This window comes from Perissodus microlepis, chromosome 18 (genome assembly GCF_051167445.1).
Source record: "Perissodus microlepis isolate ML-2025 ecotype Zambia chromosome 18, ASM5116744v1, whole genome shotgun sequence".
NCBI lineage: Eukaryota > Metazoa > Chordata > Actinopteri > Cichliformes > Cichlidae > Perissodus > Perissodus microlepis.
The window spans coordinates 34,931,840-34,951,569 of NC_140478.1; the positions used below are offsets into that span (position 1 = coordinate 34,931,840).

Consider the following 19,730-nt stretch of genomic DNA (forward strand, 5'->3'; position numbering starts at 1 on the left):
GATGACTTTGTTCAGTGGTGGGAGGAGTCTTATCTCCAATTGAACATATCTAAAACAAAAGATATGGTTATTGATTTTAGGAAACAACAAAATGGGCACAGAGTCACTTTAATTAAAGGTCAGAAAATAGAGCAAGTGCAATCATATAAATATCTTGGGACCATAATCAATGAAAAACTGAACTTTTATTGCAAATCGGTCTGTAAAAAGGGTCACCAGTGCCTTTACTGCCTCAGGAAACTTGCTCATTTCCACATCAAGCGAAAGATTTTAACTTTGTTTTATTGTTCTTTTATTGAGTCTGTTTTATCTTTTTGTTTGGTGGCATGGTTCAGTCAGACCTCTGTCACAGAGAAAAATTGACTGAATTAGTTAGTGAGATGGTCCAGTCGTCTGATAGATGAGTCACAGGCCTGTTTAGACTCCCTGTATTCTAAACAGGTACCACAGATGGCTTAATCAATCCTTAAAAATGGTTCCCATCCTCTACGGGGTGGATTTAGCTTCTTTCTTCAGGACGGAGGTTTCTAGTTCCAAGATGCAGGACAAAGCATTATAAAAACAGCTTTGTCCCTGCTGCTGTCACTGAACTCAATAAGAATTGTTTTTGATTTGATTCACTTTGTTTAATTACTAAATATGTGTTTTGTCAGGTTTCATTAGGTGTGTGTGTTTGTGAAGGGAGGCCAAATGCTATCATTGTTCTGTAAAGCAAATTTACCTGTGGGTATAAATAAAGTAACCTTAACTTAAAGCTTATAGGAGGTTGTGAGGTCACTGCCTCCACCTGATTATGTAATTAACCAGAAGACTGGTACGTTTATATATAATATACTATAAGTTATATAATTATAATTATGTGTATATCATATTTCTTATGTACATTTTAGACCTGGGAGCAGAAATGCTGATGAACTGGTTTTTATTCAGGAACAGGCAGAGCGTCCTCTCTTCCTGGCTCCATGTCTATAATTATGTCACACACTGATTCGCTCTCACAAAATCACCAAAACACAGCACAAATCCCACCAATGATTCAATTCCTTATAAATCATTGAATCAGGTACTGAAGCAGTGACGTGCTGAATGAAGCTTCAGACGTCATTGATCACGTGACTCTGTTCAGACAAACCAAGCCTCAGCACAGCGTTTCTGAAGCAGTGTGTTGATTTTTTGACACATGTGCCGGAGCTTCAGCTTCAAACGGGCCGTCACCATCAGAGTTGCTGGAACCATGTCCCACTACTGGCTACTCTGTTTTATTCTGTGTTAAGTTTTTGAATGTGAATTTTCTGTGTTAAGAATAACAAAGAAAATGTAATGAAGTGATTTTAAAGTTTAAACTTTGTGTTAAATCTTGTAAATCAGAGAGAGAGAGAGAGATGAGGTGTGGGTGGACATCAGATGATCAAATGTCAACAACCTGATTGGCCCAAGTGTGAAGATGTGATGTCCACTGAGGGAAGGGGGGAGAAAGGGTGAGCAGGTATAAAAGTGAGGTGAAGAAGAGATTCTGGGTTCTTCCCTTTTGTCCTCTGTGAGATGAGCAGTTCAGAAGTTTGGATCTAAGAGGTTCACAGTTCAAATTCCAGCAGAGACGCTAAAAGGAGAACCACAGTCCAACCTGTGAATGTTTTTAACCCTTTGTGAAACAACAAAGGCATAAATATGATCATATAAATATTATCTACTGGGTCAGACTCATAGGATCAGGGATTAGAACTCCTTTTATCAGAGAGATGAAATCTACTTCCTGTACAGGGTTTTTTTGTGGGCCTACCGATCGACAGAAACTAGAGTCAATAAAAAAACTGGACATTGGCTCAATGTGTGTGTGGCACAGGGAAACAAGGACTGAGCGCTGTGTAGTCCCACATAAAGTCAGACACCTGCTCACCCTAGGTGGACCATGGCATGGTCTATATGGAGGATACAGACACTGCTGAAAACATGACTCTGTCTGGTTTAGATGATAAAATGTCTTTACTTTAGGAGGCTGTGGCTCAGAGTACATTCACATAATGCCTTTGAATAAATGTAAAAAGCTTGTTTTGCTCCTGCTTTGATTTCTTTGTCCAGGTAGAAATTTTGCTTTTTGCCTCTAAAATCTGAAACAGTTTGAAACAAAGTTTGGCGCTCTAATCCTCTCTGTGTTTGTCCTTTGGTCAGATGGTGATATTGAATGAAATATTCCAGTATTCAGTAGCTCAGCAGCTTTGTAACATGTGGTTTTGCACACTGTTCAAACCTCAGATGTTTGTGTAAACAAGTGTGGAGGACACAAACTCACGGGGGGAGGAACGACATTTACTGTTGATGTGTCTGACATTTAGTCTCCATGAGTTCTCATGAGACTGAAGAACTCTGTGATCTCTAACATGCAGCTGTATGTTTTGAAATTATGTGTCTCATTCTCTGGACTTTACTAGACAACGAGTGAAGAACATATAACGAATATCATCTTTAAAGTGATGAATAATAACTCTGCCTCTGTGTCTTCATAAAAAGATCGTACTTCTGAAAGGTCAGAGGGCAGCATCCACTCTGGTTTTACACAGTTTTGCAGGTTTAGCTCTTCTGAAGTTCAGCACCTGCTTTTTCAACCAATCAGAAGCCAGTATTGTAGAGAGTTCATATTTCTTTTCATGCAATTGAATAATTTTGAATGTTTAGGTGAATATTTATATTTAGAGTATTTTCTCGATCAGTGTCTTCAGTCCTGACCCTGAGTGCGTACATTTAAAAATAAAGTGATATAACTTCTTTTACATTACTGTGAACTTCTTGTACAGTTTGACAGCTGATTGTTGTCGTGTTTGTCATCATATGAAGATTGTTTCCTAAAGAGGACTGAACAGTCATTCAGCCTCTGGCTCCATCCATGAATCTGATGTTTGCTGTATAATATGTGCTGTTAATAGTGTAATGGAACATATAATTTGTACATATAATTTCATATGTAATTATGATGATCTTTACCCATTAAGATTTTAAATGAACGATAAACAAAGGCCAAGAAAACTGAGTTAAACTCCTGAGTCTACTATATATTTGCACCATGAAGAAATGAATTGTTTGCACCTGTAATAAATAATCAAATATATCAAATTATCATCAATTATTTAAATAAATGAACCATCGCACCAAACAAAACAACAATTCAACAGACAGTTCTATAAAACTGTGGATGATTCAAAGTGCTGCTATAACTGCACAACAAAACTGCAGTGAGAAAAGCTTTGGATGCTCAGTTTAGTTATAATGACAGTTAAACAACTAAAATACTCGATTAAGTAGGTGAGAAAAAGTTACATTTACTGGATCAGTTTAAGAACAAAATACAATTGAATGAATTACTGACATGGACACTTTGTGAAAAATTACTAAACAGTTCAGGCAAAATTTTACTAAAACCTTTAATTAAACTTGAAAGTTTGCATTTCAAGCACATCTTGATGTTTTCATTGAAAATCCACAGTGACTGTGTACACAGGAAAAACTACAAAATAATGTTTGTTTGTTTGTTTGTTTTTTTAAACACTGTGGACCGATCTGCATTTGTTATTGCTAAATGTAAATATTTGTTACTATTTAATGATCATAATCTCATTTGAACATAGGTTTGATTTAGTGGAGTCAGTTGTTCCCATGCATCATTCTGTAAGTGTGAGAATGAACTAAGATTAGAAAATGTCAAAATATAAAGTGTCATTTATTTTTATTCATCACAGCATCCTAAACTTTGGCGAACTTTCTAAAATATAAAATGAACTCGCTGAGTGTTGACTGTCACATTTCAAAGGACCAAGAAAAGATAAACTATTAAACTTTAACTGGGTCAGACTTGTTACTGCATGTTGTAACCAAACATACCACACCCTGCATCATGTGATTGGCTCTTGGTTGCTCTGTAAGAATATTTCTTTAGCGCCTCCCTTCACAGATGTGTCTGTATCAGGATGGGTCTAAACAACATGGTGTAAATGCAGTTGCTAGTGAGCCTCATTTCCTGTAGGAGGTGAACAAGAGCAGAGATCTGTTTCCCTTCAGAGCACAGAGGTTGTTTCTGTTCAGAGGAAGTGAAACTGTCTGACAGCCACTGAGAGACGGTGAAACGGCACAGCACATGAATCAAATGGATCAAACAAAATTCTGCTGTTCAGTCTGTTTGGATCTACTGAAGGATCCGGTGACTATTCCCTGTGGACACAGCTACTGCATGAACTGTATTAAAAGCTTCTGGGATGAAGAGGAAAAGAAGAAAATCTACAGCTGCCCTCAGTGCAGACAGACTTTCACAGCGAGGCCTGTCCTGGTGAAAAACATATTAGTGGAAGATTTAGTGGAGGAGCTGAAGAAGACTGGACTCCAAGCTGCTCCTGCTGATCACTGCTATGCTGGACCTGAAGATGTGGCCTGTGATTTCTGCACTGGAAGAAAAATGAAAGCCTTCAAGTCCTGTTTAGTCTGTCTGGCATCTTACTGTGAGAAACACCTTCAGACTCATTATGATTCACCTACATTCAAGAAACACAAGCTGGTGGAGCCCTCCAAGAAGCTCCAGGAGAACATCTGCTCTCGTCATGATGAGGTGATGAAGATGTTCTGCCGTACTGATCAGCAGAGTATCTGTTATCTCTGCCCTGTGGATGAACATAAAGGCCACGACACAGTCTCAGCTGCAGCAGAAAGGACTGAGAGGCAGAGAGAGCTGGAGGTGAGTCGACAAAACATCCAGCAGAGAATCCAGGACAGAGAGAAAGATGTGAAGCTGCTTCAACAGGAGGTGGAGGCCATCAATCAGTCTGCTTATCAAACAGTGGAGCACAGTGAGAAGATCTTCACTGAGCTGATCCATCTCATCCAGAAAAGAAGCTCTGATGTGAAGCAGCAGATCAGATCCCAGCAGGAAACTGAAGTGAGTCGAGTCAAAGAGCTTCAGGAGAAGCTGGAGCAGGAGATCACTGAGCTGAAGAGGAAAGATGCTGAGCTGAAGCAGCTCTCACACACAGAGGATCACATCCAGTTTCTACACAACTACCCCTCACTGTCAGCACTCAGTGAGTCTACAGGCTCATCCAGCATCAATATCCGTCCTCTGAGCTACTTTGAGGATGTGACAGCAGCTGTGTCAGAGGTCAGAGATAAACTACAGGACATTCTGAGAGAGGAATGGACAAACATCTCACTGACAGTCACTGAAGTGGATGTTTTACTGTCAGATCCACAAGCAGAGCCAAAGACCAGAGCTGGATTCTTAAAATGTTCATGTGAAATCACACTGGATCCAAACACAGCACACAAAAAGCTGTTATTATCAGAGGGGAACAGAAAAGCAACATTAATGAATCAACAACAGTCTTATTCTGATCATCCAGACAGATTCACTGACTGGTTTCAGGTCCTGAGTAGAGAGAGTCTGACTGGACGTTGCTACTGGGAGGTGGAGTGGAGAGGGGGAGGAGTTTATGTAGCAGTCGCATACAAGAATATCAGCAGAAAAGGAGGGGGTAATGAATGTGTTTTTGGATGGAATGGCAAATCTTGGTCATTAGATTGTAACAACAACAGTTATACATTTCGGTACAACAACATCCAAACTCCTGTCTCAGGTCCTCGTTCCTCCAGAGTAGGAGTGTACCTGGATCACAGAGCAGGTATTTTGTCCTTCTACAGCGTCTCTGAAACCATGACTCTCCTCCACAGAGTCCAGACCACATTCACTCAGCCGCTCTATGCTGGACTGAGGGTTTATGATTATGGAGCCACTGCTGAGTTGATTAAAGTGAAATAGACTGAAGTCTTTCATATTGTGGGTTTAAATCTGTATTTTAGTTTCATTTTATTTTCTCTCCATCATTTCTGCACAGAGATCAGCTGTCAGTCAAACATTATGGGTGGTACCTCCACATCTTCTAGTTGTTCTCTTGATGTTTCTGAGTTTTTAAAGGAGATCTTTCCTGTGACTGTTTATGGAGGCTATCACTGCTCATCATCATTTTGATTTACTAAAATATTTCTCCACATGAAAATGTAAACTTCTCTATCCTCTAAATGTTTCTGGAATATTTGTATTGAAAAATGTCGACATTTCTCTTCATGAGTATGGCAGACCATGTGTGTGTGTTTGTGTTTGTTTTTGTCAAAATCATCAAAGAAATGAGGAAAAACTGTGATTTTAATGAATGAATTCATATATTGTGTTGATGTTTTATTGTGTGAATAAACTGGAAGGTTTGACTATAAATCAAACTTTGAACAAAGTCTTTTCTTCTGTCTTCATTCCAGGATCTCACTCAAATCTGATGCAGAAAATATGAAACTAATCTGAGAGAATAACTGAAGCAGTTTTCCTCCTGAAGCATCACAAAGTTCAGAGTTCATGTTTAGAGCAGAAGATTCAGCAGTCGCTCTGTGACCTTTCAACTTTCTTCACTAAAACAGCTTCATTACAGAGAAACAAGTCACATTTTCTTCATGTTCTTAAGTCCTTTCAGATGTTTTTAATGGTCCTTGAATGCAGCATCAGTGTCGCAGGTTTAAAAGGTCACTTTCTGTTGTGTTGAAAGATTTCCTTCAGATATGGTCTTTAATCAGTAAAGCCAGTGATACAGCAGTGTCATTAGCTGTGTTATTGGCACCAGGCTGTGTTTATGTATGTATTTAATTCTGTCTGAGGATGTCTTCAGCATGAAATGATCATTTGCTCAGCTGCTGTGTCTCAAACGACTCCTACAGTCTTTGCTTATGTGACCAACTTTTAAACAACCAAAACAAATTCCCCTTTCCTTGATAAAAGTCAACTTATCTCGATGCATTTTAGCTTTAAACTGCTTACAATTCTCTAGTAAATGATTGCTGTGTGAACAAAACAAACAACTATGCAGAACAGTGGAATTTGTTCTGCTTCCAGTTGATTGAGTTTTGACTCCTGGAACCGTACTGACATTAGTGGCAAAACTACTTCCTTTTTTTCTTTGCTTGGTGGAACTTGAAACTTTAAAGCTGCTTCCAGATTGTGAGTCTTGGATGTTGCCAAACACTGGATCTTATGCTACTTTCACCTGTTTTATTATGAAGGCAACCAGATCAGTGAACACTGCTCTGTGACCATTTTGTTCCTGCAGTTCATAGGCAACAACTCTCCATTTTTCCCTCAATTTGTATGGAAGTTTCATAACAATCATTCTCATATTTGAGGGCAAATCCAACTCCTTCATATAAACAACTTGCTGTGTTAGATTCGAACATCCTTGAAGAAAAAGAGAGAATGACTGTAGACCTTTCACATCCTCACTTTTAATAGGTGCCCAACTCACAATCCTCTCCATCTATGCAGAGGCAATTTTATTTCCGTTCCCAAAATGTTCTTCAAGAAGATATTTGGCTGTGGAATAGCCCTGCTCAGGAGGTAAATGCTGACAACTATGCACCAAGTCTTTAGGCTGCCCCCTAGTGAACTGCTCTAAAAAATGCAAACAGTCGCTCCAGTTATCAGTTTTAGCTTCCACTCCATTTTCAAAGGCATTCATAAATGATCTGTACTGTAAAGGGTCTCCATCAAACATAGGGATGTTTCTAGCTGGAAGGACAGAAGATAAGTTTTGTTTTACAAGCAAAGTAGTGATGTCATTTTGTTTTTGCATAATATTGACAATCTCCTTCGTGCAATTCTCAGTCAAAGTAGGAGACTGAGGCTGTGTTTGCTGCGTCACTTGAGCTGAATCATCAACTTTTACCATCACCTCATCCACCTGATGTTGGTTTTGACTTTGTCTAGGTATGATTACTTGTGATTCAGATGCAGAATTTGTACCAGAGTAATCTCTTTCTGCCGGAACAAATGTATCAGCACAAGGATTTAAATTAGGCGCTTCTTGTACGTGCCCTCTTTCAAAATAAGAGTTCATTCCATCAGAACGCTCAGAGCTACAAACTCAGTTTATTTTTAAGACACGAAGCTTTGCCTTAGTTGCTGCCAACTCTGTTTCCAAGGATAATTTCTCCTTTTCTTTTCTCAGTTTTTCCTCTTGCGCTTCAATAGAATGTTTTTCTTTAATGCAGCGAGTCGCTCCATGAGCGCTGCCTTGTCAGCCGCAGCTTTAATGCGTGCGGAAGATGTTGATGAAATTCGACTTTGCTGTGACAATGTTTTCGAAGGTGGCTTTACACTTGAGATATTAGAGACACTGTCTTCAGGATTTATTTCATCCAAACTTTCAACAGCTTGATCATTAAGAGCAGTATTGCTTTGTTCAGTATACGGCTCGCCTGCTTGCTGCAACCAAACCTTTACTTTGTCCATAAAAACAGAGAATGCTGTCACCTTAGACTGAAAATGTGCGCTTTGCCTTTTCACTTCATCTTCTGGCAGTGGCAAACTTAAAAAGGATTCTTGCAAAGCGTTTGCATCTTGATAGCATTTAATAAACTTCCCAAATTCCGAAGACACTTCCTTAACCTTCTCATGTGAGGTCATTAAATTTTCGCCATGTACTTAGATGCTTGCTTACACATTGAACTCCGCTTTTCTTGGCATGTCTTTATATACAAATCCAAACCTTTTGGCGTAAATTTGATGCTTCTTTTCTCTGCTTGCATCTGAGTGTCATCCTCTTGTTTACTCTCTTGTTTACTCTTAATATCCGACATTTTTATTGTCCTCTTGGATTATTTCAAACATTATAAAGATGCACAGCACACTGAGAATCCATAGCATAAAGCGCAAACATGATTGCAGTGAACAAACATTTCCACAGAGGGCGTTGGCATGTTTCAATTAGTGATCCTATTATGCACAAATTTAGTACATCAAAACTCAGTTCATCAGTCTTTGTAGTGAAATAATGTCTTTAAACTCCAATAGCTTCACCGTTTTCCTTTACGGCTTAAACAATATTATCACTCACCAGCTTTGATGAACGAGTGACATGTTGATCCAGGCTTCAACATCAAATCCGTCTGGAGTACTTACAGACGATCCAGTAACTTTTATTCGAGTTCGACGGTGATCCTTGAAATCCATATATCCAACATATCCATTAATGAAGGATTATTCCTTTGTCCACGGGCAGGTTTTTTACTTTTTGTAGTGGCAATTCCTTTTGTTTGACAAACCAAACATCCCACAGTTAAAGGTCCACAAGCCACTGCTGCACTGAGATAATATTTCGTATGCAGGCAAAAGAAGTCCACTGTCCAAACTTTAAAGTTGCGTTTTTATGGTTTATTTTATCCAGTTTGGCAAGCAATAAGAAGATCCATTTTTAGTTACTTCCTGCTGCTTCTCCTGCTCTAGTAAAAAACCATAGGCTCACCCCAGTGCATGCTGGTCCTATACCAGTGTCTTTATTTATAGAAACAAAATGGCCCTACAGCTTTTACTGACTAATTTAACAAGGTAACATCAAACAAACAAAACATTGAAAGAAATATTAACCTACAAATAAACTTGTAAATAAACCCCAAAATATAAGTAAACTAACAACAAACTTTAACTAATTTCAAAATAATAAAAAATAAGAACAAATAGCTCCAACAGAAGTTATTGCTGCAGACTGAAGGTTCTGTAAACTACTCAGTCATAGAATGATTACGATATTGAACTAAAACAAATGCCTGAATCCTAAATTATGGATATCCTATTGTGGTGATCTGAAATGTAACACTAAATGTGATTAAAACACTAAAACTCTGGACTCCGGGGCTGAACGACCGCGGGGATCACCAGCCCGAGGAAAACACAAAATACACATGACTCCGTGAGAAAGACAATTCATTCTTGAATGAAGACGTTGATCAGACACATTTAAAATGTAGCCAATTGTGTTTATTATTAAATTATTAAGGAAATAGAAAAGCGGGGGAATAGAAAAGGGGGGAGGGGTGGGGGGTAAAGAAGAGGGTAAAGGAAAGGGATAGAAAGGAGGAAAGAGATAGAGGAGAGAGAACCCCAACTATGCCCTCTGAGCAAGCACTGGGTGCGACAGTGGATAGGAACAACTCCCTTTAAAGGAAGAAACCTATGACAGAACCAGGCTCTAGAGGGGGCAGTCAACTGTCGGGACTGGTTGGGGGGTGAGGGTGAAAGAGAAAGGGGGGGGGGGAGATGGGACAGGTGTTAGGAGTTAAGGTGAAAATTACGATGCAACGGTGGAGGAGGAAGACGGGGTGACATCAGCAGAAGGAAAAGTAGAAAAAGTAGAAAAAGCAGGAGTGCTCTTTCTCCAGAAGAAGCGGAAGCGTTTTTTCTTCTTTTCCATCATCTTTTCCACGAGCACTTTTTTCTCTAGGATGAGGGTTCGTAACTCATCAATTGTTTGTGTATTTTCCTTCTCGAGTTTCCTGCATGTTGTCTCCACTTCTTCTAATTTGGCTTGTTTTTCTTCGAGCCTTTCTTTCAGTTCTTTACATTTGGCCTCCTGCATAAGCTTTGCCTCGTGCATCTCTGTATAACTGTGTTGTAATTTGTTGTGTGCGTCTTGTAGCTGCTGACTTCTCTCGAGTTCTTGAAGTGTACACTGCAGGTCTTTGTTTGTTTTCTCTAGTTGCTGCTTTAACATCTGCACCTCAGTGTTTTTGCACTTCAAGTTGTTGGAAAGTTTCTCCAGTTCTGTGTTTTTAATTATTCTTTTTGAATCATAATCAGGTTACCACAAATTGTTTTTTAATTTAGTAGAACTTGAAATGTTTGTCAGTGGGTAAACAATTCATAATGCAAAGTCAGAAACATCAAGTTATTCTTAGTACTGCATACTTGCAATACATAAGTTGTCCTAACAGTCATGTAGGGCATCCGTAGTTCAGGGGGTCGGGAAGCTCATCTTGTAACTGGATGTAATATTAGCAGACAGAGGGTTTGATGTTGCAGAATCTTTGGAGTTGTACCATGCTGAATTGAAGAGCCCAACTTTCACCAAAGGAAAGAACTAACTGGCCCCTAGATTGCCCAATCAAATCTCTTAATGCCACCAGCCCTCCCCTACCTTCACTGTGTGCTCAGCTTGTAGAAAAGAGTTGAGTGTGGAAGAAATGGCAAAAATGTGGAGCTGAAAAGCTAAGAGAGAAAAAGAAATTATATATAAACCAACATGTCAAATTAATGGACATGTTAGTTATTGGAGTTCTGGCTGCATTTTATATATCTATATTGTGTCCTTTTTATAATAAATAATAAAAAACATTATTTATCCTCACTGTATGAACATTGTTGGAGTCCTTGAAGTCTCGTCATGTTGAAGTTACTCATGTGATGTGATGTTGTTATAATGATCCAGCTGGTGTGCAGCCATCATATTAGAGTTCTCTTTCTTCTTCTGATTTTATACAATTTTTCTGTGATGGTGTCACATTTACAGTGGTCGCAACAATTGCACCTATAGGACCCTGAAAAACTGGTGCACAGACTTCAGAGTCTAATAAGTGTCACCACTGTAACCACTGCATAATGCAAACCATGACACGAGTTTAGTCTTGGTGTGAAACTCATTTTGGTTCATAGACACCAATCTGACCTTAAGTGGAACAGACCCATAAAACTAATGCGTAATAAATCTGTTAATAAATAAATCCAAATTCTCCCATCATCATTCTTTGGTAGGAAGTCATAAATAGGAGTTAAATTCAGACTCGCACAGGCTCACCTCTGCACGACTGGCTTCTCCTGTAACCCTGCATGTTTCTAAGGTTTGTTTTCTTTCTTTTTTTGTTGTTGTTCTTGTGCTTTTTGTCCTCGGGTGAGGTTTGAAGTGTCTGTGTGGTGCAGCTGGTCTGGTCTGTCCAGGCTGCACCACACAGACACTTCCAATCACCACACATCAAAGTACAAAGCGTATGACGTCATCACATTCTGTGTTAGGAAGTCATATTTAGGAGTTAAATTCATTGTTCATCATACTCAAGAAATCTTTCTGTTATCTTGATTAACTTATCCCAACATTGTCAATCAGACTAAGTGATCACATGACGCTAGTTATCAACTCTATAAGGTAACCCAGGGTTTCCCATTTTAGCTACTAGCCTGTTTACATGAAAGGGGTGGCGTTGGGGGCATCTGACCAATCACATACAGAGCAGCAGAACAGCTGACTTTACAAAGAAAGATAAAACTATAAACATGAGCATCCAATCATGATCCAGGTGACAGTGAACCGCCATCGAGCTCATCCACTGATCAAAGCCTCTCCATTTCAGCTCAAAAGAACACAGAGCTCAGGCTGTACCCAAGACTCGGGTACAGAGGCTCTCTTTTTTTTTTTTTGCCCCCACCACCAAATAACAGGAATGCATATAAGAGCAGCGGTAGCTACTCACAGATCCCTGTCAGAACAGGCATGGGGTCTGTCAACTCCCCGGCCGTTTCTGTGAGATTGGAGGCGTACGACATCGGAGAGAAGAAATGCATCTCGGATGTGAGGAGGACTTTCTGCCTCTTTGTCACCTTTGACCTCTTGTTCATCACCATGCTCTGGATCATAGAACTCAATGTAAGTCTGTGTTTGTAGTGGCTGTGACAGCAGTTTTGTTTTTTTATTAGATATCTGTAGTAATAAAGTTTTTACAGCAATGTAAAACCACACGAGATTAAGATATATCACCAGACAGTGAGCCTTTTTGACTGAGTCAGCCTACTCGGGAGAAATTTATTGGATGCATCTGCTGTCTTCTATGTATTTTGCTCAAGAAAAAACTAAAACTGAAGATGATTTTATTATTTCCCAGAGATTAAAGGGTTATTTAAAAGTAAAGTTAAACAAAGTCAGGAAAGATAAAACGCTAGTATTGAAGTTTTTAAAAAAACTCCAAAGTAAGTGAAGCCGTTAAAAGGCCAGGCTCAGAGCCTTTGGTTTTGCTTTTTTGTGGAAAAACATTTATTGTTCTTTTAGAGCATTTAGAGTTGTTTCTTTCAGCTTGTGGTGGACTTTCGGATTGACAGCATCATTCCTATCTGCTTTTACTTTTGTGCCTGATCGGTACGATTAACAGCAGTCAGCTTGACGCACAAGTTCAATTTCAAGTTGGCTTTTATTGTCACTTCAACCATATACATTTAGTTCACAGTGAAACGAAACAACGTTCCTCCAGGACCAGCCGATCGGCCACAATGCTGGTGGCTTTGCGAATACAGCGTGTAGTGTAGATGTCCTCAATAGAGGGGAGAGAGACCCCGATGATCTTCTCTGCTGTTCCCACTATCCGCTGTAGGGTCTTGCGGTCCGATATGGCACAGATGAACTGAATAACAAAAATAAACACACCGTAGATTTCTGATGCACTGAATCACTTTGGAGGAAAAATGAGTTTCCTCTGCTGACTGACAGTTATTGTTTGTTGAGCTCAGTTGTATGAAAGTTCAGAGGAACTCATGAGTAGCCACCGATTTGTACACAACTGATAGCAAAGTGTGGAATATGGCATTACATGTGAACAAAGGTTTAAAGCTGGTGAAGAATGCACGTTCCTTATCTGTACAGACTTTTTCTTAACTAAACTATCAAGTGGTTTAGTTGGTATCGTGGTTTACAGTGATTCGCCTACCAGGTGAAAGATCCCAGAAGGAGACGCTTATCCCATTGGGTTTGGTTCAGGAAAGGCATCTACCTGCTGTGGTGACTTCTTGTGACAAGGGAGAAGTAATACCATTACTTCTTCCTGTTCACAATTTTTATCTTTGTAACAACAAATCATTGAGTAATAAAACCAGCTGCCTTTTCAGTGAGTATCTCATCCAGTGGTGGTTGAGCTCCAAATCCACCGTCTTACACATCAGTTTGCGGCAGCTATCCTCGTTCTGCTCTTGGTGAGCTTCATATAGAGGTACAGAAGCCAGTTCTTGACATGGTGCAGGTTCTGCAGATGGACTCTGTTGAGGGCTTCAGTCCAGTTAGGTGGAGTGTTAGAAAGCTAACTAACTTTATCAAATTACATCCATGCTTTGTTTTAAAAGGAAAGAATTTCTTGTCTTTAACATCCCAAACGGCAGTGTTGTTAACCCATCCAGATAAAAACAAAAACATACATCTGTTTGTTTCTATTCTTTTATCATGGTGGCAGTTTAGGAGGAGCTCTTGCAGGAACTTTTCTGGTTTTTAGTTACTGAAATGCTGCAGTATGTGCAGGGTGCCGATCTTTGTTTTTTCTGCTTTGAACCGTGATCTCAGGGTCTGCTGATTTAAACTAATGGAGAATTTACAGGCTCGTGCTGCAGTATTGAAGTGTCCAGCTTGTTGGAACAGTGTTTGTGTCCTCCAGGACTCTGAACTGTTTACAGTATTTGACTGAAAGTTTTAATTTATTCTGCACATGTTTATCTTCTTAGATGACAGCAATCATTAATTAAGCCGAGTGGACTCTGTCTCTCTCCTTTTTGAAGATGTTACTCAGCGTTGTTGCTTTTTCTGTAAATGTCACATCTGAAAAAAGCCGGAAGGAACATTTAGTAAAAAATGTTACTAAAATGCCATCACGATAAGAGATGGATAAAGTCAGCAGAATTATCAAACGTATTCCTGTAAGGGTGCATTTAGATACCACAAACAAACAGAGTTTATGAACTACAGAAAAAAAGTTTTTTAATCTTGTGCACACATTAATACGGTTCCTGCTCAGTTTGCCTGTTTACATGTTTTACTATTTTATCTTATTTGACTTGTTAAAAACAGGTCTGTTAACCATTAATCGGGAGGAAGCCGTTACATTATTGTCAGTCGTCCTCATCGTTTCAAATTGTACGCTATCGTTTGTTTCGTGGTTTCCAAAATAAGCTGTTTACGGCAACGTTTTTCCATCGGGGCGCAGAGAATACCAGCATGGCCAGTGAATATGAGGCAGAACCAGGTAGCTCCAAACAGAAGGACTAGTCGAAACAAAACGAGGACCTTATTCCTAATGAGGGCCGGCCCCTGTAGCATGGACATGATTTGGTTATAAAAAGTCTGACACGGACCAGAAAACTCTACTATGCAAATTATGCCGCAAACCGGTTCCCACCACAGACTCAAACACGACAAACCTCTTCTACCACCTACGCAAGAATCACGTGAAAGGTTGTTGACAGAGTTTACAGATGAGAAGCAAAAAAGAGCCGTCAGGTGCTCAAAATAAACCTTAGACTCAAACGTTAGAACAGGCTTTTCCTCGCAGCACGCCGTGTAATAAATACAAAGAACATGGTGGCCGTTACATATAGTTTCATGCACCGGTCAAAACACTCGGCTCCAGGTACACGACACCCAGCTGAAAACACTTCACACAAGTCGGGTTGCCCAAGATTCATAGAGTTTACATAAAAAGCCCTTTTTTGTCATATACATCGTTATCAGGATGAGAAATGTCTTACATGAGGATATGAGATTTTGGTCATCGCACAGCCCTAACCCCAAATGTTTATTTGAATCCTACAACTTCTCATGTTTTTTGTGTTGTATTAAAACTTATGATTATTATTTTAGATGGAATAAACTTACAAAAAATATTCCTCTAGTAACAAAAAATATAACTGCCTCACTCAGGTCATTTTAGCCTCAGTTGTGTCAGGGTTAACTTTAACATTCAGAGTATTTATCATGATGAGCTGTTTGTGTTTGTCAGGTGAACGGCGGCATTCAGAATCGGCTGGAACAAGAAGTCCTGCACTACGACTACCACGCCTCCTTCTTCGACATCTTTGTAAGGTTCTTTCTTTTGCTTTAAATGATCAACTTTATATCATTTATTTTATGTGGGGGTTTTTTTCACTATTTTTTTCCTTCCTTTTTGTTTCTCTCCTCCTTCTGTGCCACCTTCACCTTCCTCCCCTCCCTCAGCTGCTGGCAGTTTTCAGGTTTGCCGTCCTCATCCTGGCCTACGCTGTCTGCAAGCTTCGTCACTGGTGGGCCATCGCGGTAGGTTTTAAGGCTGTACGCCACAACAGTGTTTCTGTAATTGCGCCAGCAGAGGGCGCTGCCCAGCAAGAGCTCACATTGTTGGGTGCACAGTGAAGTGTCTGGCAGGAGGATGCACTAATTCTTGTTTCTGTGCATTAAATATGTCTTCAGGGGGCATCAGTGTTTGTTACAGGGTGATTCTGTGATTTTTCCATTTCACTTCATTATATTCAGTATATTTAGAGAGTTAAAGACCATTAACATGAGGATGTTTTCAGGTAAAAGGGGTTCTGTTTAAAATATTAGCAAAAATAAGAGCATGAGCATTTCTGATGTTTTCTGTCTTTGTGCAGATCACCACTGCAGTCAGCTGTGCTTTCCTGATTGCTAAAGTCATTTTGTCGAAGGTAAGAAAAAGCTTTACAATTCCTAACTGTCTGCACTCCTACACACACACACACACACACACACACACACACACACACACACACACACACACACACCTTAACAGCACCTCAGAAAACAGGGTGGTACTTAAAGCTTTGATCTAAGAAACCTGACAACATCTAATATTTTCATTATTTGTAACAAAAATGTTGCACTGACTTTAGTTTTTTACTTCTAATAATATCTTTATTTATTTTAGTATTGGTGTCAATGTCCACACACAAAAACCTCTTAGAGGACAGTTTGTTGTTGGAGTTAATTTTCCTCTGCAGTCTTTGCTCCATATTCCCCGATGGCGATGCATACATGAGGATTTAAGGAAGTGAAGCAAACTATCTCCTTCCTGTACAGGAAAACCTGTAATTGCTGCTGCTTAACAATAATAAATATTTGTTTTTGCACCTTCTAAATTTTAAATGGTCAGATTTTGTATGCTTTGTGTAGAATTACGTATTCATATTGGGACGTGTGTGTTTCTTGTGTAGCTGCTGAGTCAGGGGGCCTTTGGGTACCTGCTGCCCATCATCTCCTTCGTTCTGGCCTGGATAGAAACGTGGCTGCTCGACTTCAAGGTCCTGCCTCAGGAGATCGAAGACGAAAACAGTGAGTCTCAATTGAGCTAATAATAAAAAAGGCACCTTCATTACTGTTGCAGTACTGCTGCTGTCGCTGCTGTGATCTCTGTCAACAGATCGTTTACCTTACAGGTTCCTTTTAAAACCTTCCTTTAAGTTAGCAAAAGAATGTGAAAAAACAAGTACTATGACTCAAGAGCCTCTGAGTGGAGAATGAAAAAGAAACAAGAAAACGATAAAGAACAGCAGCAGACGCTCTGGTGAAACACTGCCACCTGTTGGTGAACATTCAAAGCTACATACTGAGTAATTTTATTCAGTTGTTTTATTTCAAATAAAAGATCATGGGATAAGAAGTTAATATTATAATTATTTATTATAATGTTAGAGTAAAAAGCGTAATGCATCAGCTTCCTGTTGCTATTTCACAGGTAGTTTACCTGTAATTATTAATAATTATATGCCATGAACAACATCTGCAAATGTGTTTACTCACCTGATAAATGAAAGTTATTTCACCACTGTTATGTTATTTTAACCTCATTGATGTCCTGCTGATGCAGTTATTCCTGCTTCCTTCATCCTTCTGTGTTTCAGAACATCGGTCCATCATAGATACAAGTAGGGCTCCTCTCCTGGGTCCAGGTCCTTTATCTGATGGGCAGTTCTACTCTCCGCCAGAGTCTTTGGCAGGTCTGTTTCCTCCCACTGACATCAGACAAACCCAAACACACCCGACACACTCGCTTCAGCTGTCGCTCCTTCAGACTGCTCAGTCTGATGATTCTGACTCTTCATTCCCATTTAAATGAGCGTACAGACACAAAATATGAAGATATACAGTTCATTTTATTGTCATTATTATTATTATTATTATTATTATTAGAGTTTTTAGATTTCCAGCTTTGCACTTCACACCCAGAAATGAGTGGCGTAGCTCCTTCAGTATTTGTTTCACTGCACAGTGAAAGGAGCTTTTTCATCTGCAGACATCTTATTGCTTAGAAAATAATTCAATTACTCAGCTGCCTCTGCAGTGAGCCTTCCATACAATGGGTGGGCCCATCCTTTGCAGACACAGACACTCTCCAGAGCAGAAGCAGAGCTGCAGTCGATAACACAAAATACAAAAATAATTCCCGTTTCTGTAAAATGTGAAGAATTAAAAGTGAAGGTTTATTCTCACACCAGACTCCTGCAGCTGCTTTGAACCTGCAGCCTCCTGCAGACGGATTAAGACAAGCGCGCCTCAGTTGTTTCACACAGGTCAATAAACAAGAAAATTTAAAAATGATGAAACCTGACAAGACAGGAATTGTCAGGCTGGTTATCAGTGGCTGAATTTTCAAAATAAGAGCGAAGGGCATCATCTGCTATTAAGCAGTTGTAGATGCCATTAATGTCTTTAAGGATAATACATTTAGTTGGCATGAATACCTGAGCCGTCCGGGTTCAGAGGGGTCGTCTTCTAATCTGAAGGTTGGCAGTTAAAATCCTGGCTCCACCGTTCTTTTATCATCCTAAATTTTCTGTGGTGTTTCTATAAAAACGCTGACCGATTTCCCTTTCGTGCTCAGACTCTGACGAGGAGCTGGATGATAAACACGAACCTGAAAAAGGGCTCATTACACAAGTGACTTAACAGGTAAGAATACGTAATGACAGACGTCAGTCAGGATTCGTATCCACAGTATTAGTCTGATGTGCTGTTTTATTTCTCCACAGGATCGCCGATCCTGAACATGGAGGGATTTTTGGGTCCTCCAGCGTTGTGCTACTGAGGGGAAAACTTCTGCCTTACACCTTCAGCCATTTTAGTTTGTATTTGTTCATATCCACAAATGCAGCTCACGTTCTGATATCAGCCTTCTGCACGTACACCGCGACCGGGAAAGTGCCACTTAAAAGTTTCAGTGTCATGAACTCTGGTTACTGTATGAGTTTTGTTTCTCCACCTTTAAGGAACTCGAGACCTTACAAGAGATTTATCAGAAATAAATCATTACATCCTTATCAGTATCCATCCATAATTCAAAACATTACATTCATTTTAAAACTTAAAAAAAAATATATACACTTTCAATTAAAAAACAGAGTGTTAATGTCTTATTTCCAGCATAATGTTTACTTATAATTCTGTGATCATTTTCTTATGCTTCGGTTGTGTCACTGCAAAGGAAAATAAGCTCATGGATGCCACAGAAAGGATTGTTCAGCCAGTATTGAGCCTGCAGACCAGACTGTAGCAGAAAGAGAAAGTCAGACTCTTAGAGATGTTTATGATTACTTCAATGTCTTAAAAATGTGCATGAAAGAATATTAAGGTAACATATAGAGATGTGAACGATACTGTTTGTTTTGAAACGAGTGAAGGATTGTGTGTTAAAGAAAACGAGCCATAAACGTGCAGCATGTACACTCGGAGATTTGGGTTTAGTGCACTGAACAGAAGGGACGCTGCTCTCGAAAGCTGCTGTGACGGGCGGGGAAACGTTCTAATGGAAATGTACATATCTTCATGCATGCTTTGCAAGCTCAGTGGATGTTTATTCTTTTTTTTCTTTTTTAAAGAAAAGCCCGTCTGTATAACAGAATCATTAAAATGTTAAAGGTTATGTGGTTTTGTTTAATTGTTTATGTCAAACGTTGACCTTAAAGAGATCAACAGAATAAGAACTTAGACATAAATTATCCTTATGAATAAATAAAATGTGAAAATATCAGTTTGTTTCAGGTAATGTCAGCTGTTTATTAAAAAAAATATTCCTTTATAAAAACTTTTTCATCTCTATTTTTCTTAAGCCAAATTACTAGTCTTAATTAAGGTGAACAGACTCTGAATGGG

At 39.4% G+C, this 19,730-nt stretch overlaps 2 protein-coding genes across 2 annotated transcripts; both read left to right on the plus strand.

Annotated features, from left to right (window-relative positions):
* Positions 1–4,070: 4,070 nt before the first annotated feature.
* LOC146368787 (tripartite motif-containing protein 16-like) lies at positions 4,071–6,232 on the plus strand. Its single transcript, XM_084911262.1, has one exon. The coding sequence runs from the start codon at positions 4,127–4,129 to the stop codon at positions 5,792–5,794; it is 1,668 nt and encodes a 555-aa protein (XP_084767388.1). The 5' UTR covers positions 4,071–4,126; the 3' UTR covers positions 5,795–6,232.
* A 6,053-nt stretch (positions 6,233–12,285) lies between these two features.
* On the plus strand, positions 12,286–19,500 carry LOC146368788 (STARD3 N-terminal-like protein). Its single transcript, XM_084911266.1, has 8 exons — positions 12,286–12,485; positions 15,589–15,666; positions 15,804–15,881; positions 16,217–16,270; positions 16,796–16,913; positions 17,483–17,578; positions 18,463–18,530; positions 18,611–19,500. The coding sequence occupies exons 1-7, from the start codon at positions 12,333–12,335 to the stop codon at positions 18,525–18,527; spliced, it is 642 nt and encodes a 213-aa protein (XP_084767392.1). The 5' UTR covers positions 12,286–12,332; the 3' UTR covers positions 18,528–18,530; positions 18,611–19,500.
* The last annotated feature ends 230 nt before the right edge of the window (positions 19,501–19,730 follow it).

Bases quoted from the DNA above. Each gene is read 5' to 3' on its own strand.
- LOC146368787 (XM_084911262.1), top strand. From the start codon at position 4,127: ATGAATCAAATGGATCAAACAAAATTCTGCTGTTCAGTCTGTTTGGAT.
- LOC146368788 (XM_084911266.1), top strand. From the start codon at position 12,333: ATGGGGTCTGTCAACTCCCCGGCCGTTTCTGTGAGATTGGAGGCGTAC. The intron at 12,486-15,588 runs GTAAGTCTGTGT...TGTGTTTGTCAG, and splicing joins TCTGGATCATAGAACTCAAT to GTGAACGGCGGCATTCAGAA. The intron at 16,914-17,482 runs GTGAGTCTCAAT...TCTGTGTTTCAG, and splicing joins GGAGATCGAAGACGAAAACA to AACATCGGTCCATCATAGAT.